At 40.4% G+C, this 9,122-nt stretch overlaps 2 protein-coding genes across 2 annotated transcripts; one reads left to right on the plus strand and one right to left on the minus strand.

Moving 5' to 3' along the window:
* On the minus strand, nt 1–1,220 carry LOC121795926 (F-box protein CPR1-like). The gene has a single exon (XM_042194603.1). It carries the CDS (start codon nt 1,191–1,193, stop codon nt 147–149), a length of 1,047 nt encoding a protein of 348 aa, XP_042050537.1. The 5' UTR covers nt 1,194–1,220; the 3' UTR covers nt 1–146.
* A 4,308-nt stretch (nt 1,221–5,528) lies between these two features.
* Nucleotides 5,529–6,389, plus strand: LOC121795936. Its single transcript, XM_042194616.1, has 2 exons — nt 5,529–5,728; nt 5,806–6,389. The coding sequence occupies exons 1-2, from the start codon at nt 5,624–5,626 to the stop codon at nt 6,163–6,165; spliced, it is 465 nt and encodes a 154-aa protein (XP_042050550.1). The 5' UTR covers nt 5,529–5,623; the 3' UTR covers nt 6,166–6,389.
* Nucleotides 6,390–9,122: the final 2,733 nt, after the last annotated feature.

Genomic DNA, 9,122 nt, shown 5'->3' on the forward strand with positions numbered 1-9,122 from the left:
TCAATTCCATACACTGCATTAATCTATTAACGATAAACATGAGCAACACCAAACTAAGTCGCACAAAAGACATAACCAAGCAAAAGATTTACAGTGGATTCATCACTTTGTTGAATGAAATCGCGAATTTACATCACCCCCTCGTGTCAAGCAGGCGAGACGAGGCTGTGAAGAAAGACACCTCCGTCCACAAACATAGCCGGAACTCCATCAACAACCATCTCCCTAAACGACTTCCCCTTCGCATTGTAAACAACCAAACTCTCCCCCTCAGTCAGCAACACAACCTCCTCATCTCCATCAAAACACAGAGGCTTAATCACATCAAATTCACACTCTCCCTCAATGCTGAATCTCCTCCAAGATTCTCCCACACCATACTCTTTCATAACCCAAACATGAGTTATATCTCTTTGCGCATCAACCAAACAAAGGCAACCACCAAGAACCACGAGCTTATAAAACACCAACTTCTCCGCATCAACATCTTTTGGAACAGGCATTTCGTCGAACACCTCTCGTGCCAAATCAAAAGCAGCAATTACAGAGGCATAGCCCTCTTCCCGGCTACTCGCCAGCCAATGAATCTTGCCACTCACAAAGGCCCCGCAAGCAAGATGAGGAACGGCGTGATCGTAAGGCGAATTATCAGCCCTTCTCCAAACGCCTCTCCCAACAGAATACACGTCCACAAATGTATCGGCACAATCCGGATTATACTCGTTGTCGGTGTCCCAGTACGAAAGCGCCACAATTTTGTAATCGTCGCTGATCGTATCATGCCCTAATCCATACATGCTAAAGCTCTCACCTTTTGTCAAAGCAAGCGGTGAATCGGTTATTTCGATCAGCCGGAGAGTGATGGGATTTACTAGAAGCTTCCGATCTTCGTCGTCAACCAGCAATACTAATCCATCACAAGAGCCGGCAAACTCTGTGATGTTTTGCGGCGATTGGAGCATGCTTGAGACAGCCCCGTCAACGGCGGCGGCGGAGTGGACGGAGCCGGAGGGGGTTATGAGAATGAGATTTTCTTGAGGGGGGCTTCGGATGAGGTGGGATTTGATGAACTGAGGGGAGGAGAGCAGAATTTGCCATGTTTTCGCTAAGCATCTGCATTTTCCGACTGATTTTGCTGGCAGACGGGAGAAAATGTCGATCAAGATTTCTTGAGGAGGGTCAGCTGTCGCCATAAATCCTCAAATTTTGGGCAAGATTTCTGTATTTTGAGCAAAACTACGCATTTTAAAATTTTATACGTTTTATTATTAAAAATCAAATACTGCGTATGTTTTAATTTATTTTTTTAATGGTCAAATAAATATAAATTTAAAGGTCACATCTGAACCCTAAACCAAAAAATTCTCTAATGCTTGACAAACTCACCCGCGTATGTTTTGATCTTGAATTGATATATTGTCGTATTCAATTCAAGTAGCAGTGTGGGCCAGAATAAGTAGATATATAAGTGGGCTTCTTAGAGCGTCCGCTATAATGAGGACGCGACTATAGCCGCGTTTAGGGCGGAAGCGGGGCGGCTTATAGTGGGAAGGGTGTCCGCCGCGGGGGTGGACGCGGCGGCTGGGGGGAGGGGCGGCGGACGAGGAATCGCCGGGTGCGGGGCGAGGACGCGGCGGGGGAGGCTATAGCCGCGCCTATAGGCGCGGCGATTATAGTGACGAGAAGTTCCGCCGCGGCGCATGCGGCGTGAACTAAATTTTTTTTTCTTTTTTCCTCTATAAATACCACTTCCCACCACCTATTTTTCACCATTTTCACAAAATCCATCCACTCACTATCTACACAACCACTCTCTAAAAAATGCACCGAGGAGACGACGAATCACCCGAATATTCGGCCCTAATTACCTCGTATTCTAGTTATTTACACTGCGATTATTTAAATTACACTTGATTGAAACTAAAAAATATTTAAAAATGAAAAATTGATTATAAAATTTGGGGGCTATTGGAGTTGTCCACTTTAATGGCGGAAATAGAATTTTGGGGCTATGGACAACAAAATTGGGGCTATGGACAAAAACTGGGGCGGGGCTATTGGGCGTGTCCGCCTTATAGTGGACACCCTTAGACCACCTCCATCGGTGACAATGGAGGGGAGGGTCACCCATATAGGACAAAAAATAAATAAATAAAAATAATTCTAAATTATATTAACCCAATCCAACCTCCTCTTCCATTGTCAATCTGCCGGCCAAGCAAAAAGTGGAGGTCATGTACACATGGCACAATCCTATTGGTCAATATTGAAATACTTTTACTTTTATTTATTGATTTATTTTATTACTAGTTGTACAAATTTGGTTATTGCATAAATTTGTACTTATATTTTTATTGCAATAAGAAATATATTTATCCATATATAGATTTACATTTTTAATCTTGAACATTTTACACAAAATTAATTTTTGATTTTTTTATTACTTTTAGTTATGAATTTGTTTTATTCAATTATTATTATATTTATCCATATATCCTTCAAATACTCATTGTGAAACGTTCTTCCAAAAAAGCCATTTGAATTAATATATTTTAGTTATTAATTTGATTTATTTAATTATTATTATTTTGTCTTTATATATCATTTCAAAACTCATGTGAATTATTCTTCCAAACATTGATGTGAGCCCCTCTTCTGAAAAATTCACGTGAACTAGTTCATTTTATTATGATTAATTATTATTTTTATTATTTTTTTATTATTTGCTACTTTTTTATTGTGCTTCATTTTTTCTATATATATCCCACTAAGCATTGCAAAACTCTTCACAAACAAACTAACTTTCTTTTCATCCTTGTTTTGATAAATTTGGTTTCATGGATCCAAATTATCCAGACTATCGTCCTTTTTTACCAAACTCCCAATTTTTTTCAAATCCGGAGTATTCACAAAACCTTGAATTTTCTCCAAATCTAAGCCAAATTCCTACATCTACTGAAATTCCCACGTCTGGAAATATCACCCGCAATTTATTCGGAGTATTCACAAAACATTGAATTTTTTATTATAATTTTTAAACATTGTTTAACATATCTAAATTAACTATAAATTAAAATATTAATATAAAATATATGAAAAAGAAAATATTTAATTGGGTTGGGTTGGGGTCACTGATGGAAGTAAAAAAGTTGATGGGGGTTGAATTGGGGAGAGTTGTGTATGTGGAGGAAAGAGAAATGAATATTTTATTAAAAAGTTGATTCGGGTTGGGTTGGGTGAGTGTCACGGATGGAGATAGTCTTATTAGAGTTGGCTTAGGTAGATATGGTTCAGGTCACTTTTTTAACCAATTAATTGGCTCAGTCTTAGGATGCATGGGCCATGTCGGACTATGGGCTATCAGTTTTAGTTTGTGGCCCATAACTGTTGGCCTAAGATTAACACAGAACCGGCTTATTGGTTGTATTGGACCGGTTCCGGTTAAAGAAAAACGTGAACTGTGACCGGCTTAGTGTGCGACTCCTAACTGCCACTATACAAACGGTGATCGGTTCAACTTTGTAGCTAAACAAGTTGTGCAAGGTAAAATGGAAACTCTAGGTAACCCCAATGTTTAATGCTTTTTGCAGATTTTGAGGTTATTTGCTAATTAATATTGTATGGTTTTGTTTCTTGGTGTTCATCTTTGTCAACATTAGTTATTCTTATCATCTAGTATATGCATGTTTAGCCAATTATGGAGATTGGAGATGTTTTAGGTCATTAGGTGTTAAACGCACTAGGCATAAGAACTTATCAAGTTTTTGAAAAATGCCAAAACCATGATTTAACCTTTCGTAGATTTTGAGTTGAACTGCTACCATAATTGAACTTAATGATTGCCATAAGTTTAAGTTTTAATTTGAAAATTTGGGTTGGATTTTGATCTCAGGCGTCTCTAACACTTAGATATTAAGTTGCAATAATCATATTGACCGATGGTTTCCAACTAATTAATTCAACATTTGATGTGGTAAAGAACTCAAAAGTCTATTTCTTAACTATATATACTCTAATCCTCCCACACAATCAAATATCACATTCATATATTTGGTGCTTAATTTCAAGGGAGGAACAACTAAATACTAAGGAGATGGATACAAGGAATTGCTGCAGTGGTTGTTTGGGTGTTGACAATGTATTCTCGTGCTCAAGTCCGATAAGGAGGGTGCCTTCTCATACGCATGTTGTCAACACGGTAAAGAATGAAGAAACTGAAACTGTTAGTCAAGGAGAAAAGGCAGTCATTACAGCAATGCCTAAGGCCAGTGTTGTTGTCAAGAAAGAAGATATTGTCAAAGTGGAAGTGAATGCCTGAAGATTTATGTATCTATCTATTTATCTATGTGGTCAATTTACGTACTAGCTATCAAAAGATAGCATAGTTATATATGAAGATAATAAATTTGTCCCTACTATAATTTTGTCTGCCATTTTACCGCCTATTTCTCATTAGCTGAATTAGACCTTTTAATATGCTATACACAACCACTCCTCTCATGCTTTAATTTCCCCTTCTTTTATCTCCTAATAAAACATATCATTCCATCTCATAATCTATTGGGCTTTAATTTTTTTATATCAAAATACTAATTTAATTAGTTGGTCAAAGCAAACTATGCACTAGTCCCAACCAATTTTTCATCTCCAAGTTAAAGAACTTGACCAAAATGTCATAAAGTTTGTTTTTCCCATTCTATTTATAAAAGAAAGAGACGAATGAATGCACTATGGACATGTCATGAAGGTGGATTATTGATATTATCATTTTATCACTTTCATTTCGAGACAAAGACTTTGATTAGACACACTCTCCATTGCGTAACATTGAGAATGATACAGATTTTATTTACTAAAACTGTGCAACATTGAAAATTATAAGTTACTACTATAAGAATAAATTATAAGATGTACTTAAAATGAGTTGCACATTTTAATTAGGTCCAACTTTTTAATCGTCAAATAGTACAAATATGAAATATCTTAATTAATTTTGATATACGAACGTCTCCTATTAATTAGTTGATAATATTATTAATATGATACAATCATCTTTAAATTCAATTTTGATTTGGAAGATGTTGATCAACTTCAAATTCATGACTTTTTTATTATTAAATGATCAATTATCACTCTAAAGATTAAATGTCGACAGTAGACCGAATACTTTATAAACAATGCATTACACAAAATCGTATGGTACTAACATATAGGCTAGTTACAATTCAATGGTAAGTACTATATGTATGGAGTAATAATTTATTGATTCTCAATAAAAGTTAATTTATTCCATATTTATAATTACAATTGGACGTTACTAATCTCTATAATACTGTAGTACTATTATTTAATAATTAATTCAATTAAATTGAATGCATCGTATACCTAAATGCACTCAATTATGTTGGATAAGTAAATTAGTGTATAGCTGTATTTTTAATAATCCCAGTATATATTAAACGTAATTATAGTCTATCACATGCGTTTGAAGAATTGCATGTGATATTAATTAAACATTGTATATATATTTAGTTGGGCGCCCGCTCCTCCAACGGCCATTCCCACACACACACACACTCTCTCTCTCTATCTCTCTGTTCCATTTGAGTACAAGCAGAGCAAAATGGAGATTTTCACAACAAAATCAGTGCCCAACACTTCCCCCATTTTCCCCATTCCTCAACACTATACCGACTACGGCTTTGAACCTCAACTCGACTACTTTCAGGTTCTCTTTCAAAAATACTAAAAAAAAAATCAAATCTTGCATCGAAATGACAATGTGGGGCTTGAATTTTATTGCAGGTTTTGGAAGAAGCTCGAAAGCAGAAGAGAGAGAGATCCATAGACCTCCATTTCAAGCTGCAGAAGCCCATCTCCAAAGACGAATCCTCCAAGAAAATCAAGAAGACCAAGAAACGGTGGTGGCGCAACGCCCTTCACTTCTTCAGGCCCCCCAAAGGGGTGCCTCTGGTCGCCGACGGCCGCTGCTGCCACCGTATATCGAGCCCAATTTACATCACTGAGAGCAGGAGCGGCGCCTCCACCCCTTACAGGAGGCCCGGTGAGGCCGCGGGTATCCCGTATTTCAGTCTCCGGGAGCTGAATGCGGCGGAATCCCACCGGATTTCTGTGGTGGAGATGCCAATTTATTTGGTCACGTGATGACTGACTTGAACGCCTTGAAGGGGATTGTTTTAGCTTTCCTATGTAACCTTTTTTGACCCGATTTATTTATTTCAAGTTGGGGGTTTTTCAAGAATGCCACTCTCTATTTATTTGCAGAGAGGAATTTAAAAAGAAGAAGTAGTAGAAGAAGAAGAATGTGATTGTATAATTTGTATTGATTGGGAATGCAATTTGGCTGGCTGTGCTTGTTTTTCGCTAAATTGGGTCTTCAATAATTGTGATTGCATTGATTGGGAAATGCAATTTGGTCGTGATGATTTTTTGCTAAATTGGGTCTTTCGCTTATTAAACCACTAATCACCCAAAGTAGTTGTTGATTGGAGTACTTAGTAGCGGTGTCCATGCATCTTTTATTAATTAAATTGGATTATTGGAGCATGAATCGAATTATTCAAACATCCAAACCACATATAGTATATAACTAAATTTAGTTATACTCGAACCCCAACCTAAGTACTACAGTATATTTCTTGGTTGGATTGTTGCCCATTTAAACGAAAGATCTCTTTTAGCTACAATATTTAACACACATTTCAGTTATTCTCATTTTGCTTGTCACGTTTAAACCATAGAGAAGAAACATCAAATTAAATATGAATACAGAAGAAGAAAATCTGGATCCAATTGCAAGAAATTATTTTGGATTACTGCCGCCATTTCATATAAGATGATATTTGGACATTGTATCCAATATTTGAGTGCTCTTTAGAGCATCAGCGGCGGCGGGCGTCCCGACGGACGTCGGACCGGCGTATCGGACGTCCTTCATTAGGCGAGAGACCAGCGGACGCGGACGTCGCTTGCGGACACCGCAGGTCCGCGGCTTTCCGACGACGTCCGTCGTGACGTCCGCCATTGCGGTGCCACGACGGACGTCCCGATTTTGTAATTTTTTTTTAAAAAAAACTCTATATATACGGCTCGTTGAACTTCATTTCATTCGCACCACTTGTTTTAACGAGTTTCTCTCTCTTTACTTTAATTTCTTTTGAAGATAAATGGAGCACCACGATAGTGATTCCCCCGCCATGAGCAAGTGACAAACGCCGACATTTCCCGTTAGAGTTGGGGGAAACGCCGGCGGAAGTGCACCGATGTCCAGGATGATGCCCAAAATGGCGCCGATGATGCCCCAACCCCAAATGGCGGGGATGATGCCCGAGTACTACAATATGTACCCTTGGTGTGCATGGATGGGTGGGATGATGCCCCAAATGCCCGGGGTGAGTGCCGCGATGATGGGGATGATGCCCCAAATGCCCGGGATGATGCAGGGCATGCCTGCCGCTACCTCGTCCTCGCGTGCGGGAACGAGGGTGGGGCGGGGGCCGAGGGGGAGGGGGAGGAAGCCGGCGGGAGAAAGAGGACCATCTGGAGCATAGGGGAGTGCGTCGTGCTGGCGAAGGCCTGGGTCGATGTAGTCGAGGATCTTTACCTCGGGGCTAACCAGCACATCGACAGAATGTGGTGGCGCATTAGCCAATGCTACCTCCAATTCAAACCGCCAGGTGGGAAGCCTCACGATGGAGAGCAATGCCGGAAACAGTGGGAGCGGCTGAGGAGGCACCTCAACCGATTTTCCGGCATCTACCAAAACAACCTCCGCACGGCAACCAGCGGCATGTCCGCCGATGATGTGAAGTTTCTGTCTCACCAGCAGTACCCCGACAGTGAATTGGGTTTCGGGGAATTCAAATATTGGGAGGTCTACCATGTGGTGCAGACTTCCGCTAAGTTTAGTGCGGGTGTTGAAGCTGGCTGGCTGAAGCGGACGAAGATCAACGCCTCCGGCGAGTACAGCAGCAGTGCCGGTTCCCACGAACTCCCCGACGCCGAGGCAGAGTTCCCAACCCCTCAATCGTCTTCCCGCCGTCGTCGCCCGGTTGGGCAAAAGACTGAGATGCGGATGGCTAGGGGAAGCGCCAGCGGGTCCCACGAGGTCCAATCGGAAGCTCCTTCCCAGGTCACTCCCGAGCTCAACCATCTCGCCCGCATGCAGATGACGCTGAGCCTGCTAGACACCATGGACAAGTGGCATGCAACGACTGATCCCCTATACAAGATGATGTTGAATGATGCCATCGACTCTCTGAGGGCCGATTAGGGGATGCCACCCCTGCCCGGGAGTTGCGCTGGGACTGGCGACGGGGACGTCGAGGAGTGAGACGGGGGCCACATTTGCCGAAGCTTGGGGTTTTGTTTTTTTACTATGTATTTTTTAAAAATAATTATGTATGTTTTTTTAAAAATAAAGTGGTTGCATTTTGTCCGTATTCGTGTCGAAATTTTAATTCCGTAAATTGTTTAATTTGGTGAATTTGTGAATTTTTATTATTGTGGATGCCCATCGGGATGTCCTTGGGGATATCCGCCATTGTGCAGTGAGATGCCCTTATGATGTAGCAGTGCAGTGGGAGGTCCTTATGACGTGGCAGGAGGTGTTTTTGGAAAGTCCGGCAGGATGTCCGCCGGGACATCCGTCCCACTGTGGATGCTCTTATGACGTTGCATGAGGTGTTTTTGGGAAGTCCGCCAGAAAGTCTGATGGACATCCGCACCACTGTGGATGCTTTTAGGGATTGGTGTTTTATTTGGTGTATGCTTCCAACCGTTGTAGTTTATACATTCTTGTTGGTCTCTATATAGTACTATTCTGCAACTTGCAAATTTTCTTTTCCCATGATTTTTGATTGGGTGTCTAATTTCACAACCCTTCTTTTATTAAGGAGCGTGGAGGTCCATTTTTCAATTCAATATTTGACATTAGGTTTACATATTTTGCTAGATCGTGTTTGTAAATATTATCACTGTATCACACTGTATAAAATAGCACTCCTAATAATTAAGCATATCTCCGTATATTAAGATTGATTCAATAGTGCATAAGAGAAAAAAAAAGAAGAGGAATAGGGTGAAATCAAGAAGAAGTGAAG

Source organism: Salvia splendens, chromosome 3 (assembly GCF_004379255.2).
Source record: "Salvia splendens isolate huo1 chromosome 3, SspV2, whole genome shotgun sequence".
NCBI classification, from domain to species: Eukaryota; Viridiplantae; Streptophyta; class Magnoliopsida; order Lamiales; family Lamiaceae; genus Salvia; species Salvia splendens.

What these genes read in the sequence shown, in the direction of transcription:
- LOC121795936 (XM_042194616.1), top strand. Translation starts at nt 5,624, where the DNA reads ATGGAGATTTTCACAACAAAATCAGTGCCCAACACTTCCCCCATTTTC. An exon ending in CTCAACTCGACTACTTTCAG is followed by an intron (nt 5,729 to 5,805) that starts GTTCTCTTTCAA and finishes ATTTTATTGCAG; the next exon opens with GTTTTGGAAGAAGCTCGAAA.
- LOC121795926 (XM_042194603.1), bottom strand. Translation starts at nt 1,193, where the DNA reads ATGGCGACAGCTGACCCTCCTCAAGAAATCTTGATCGACATTTTCTCC.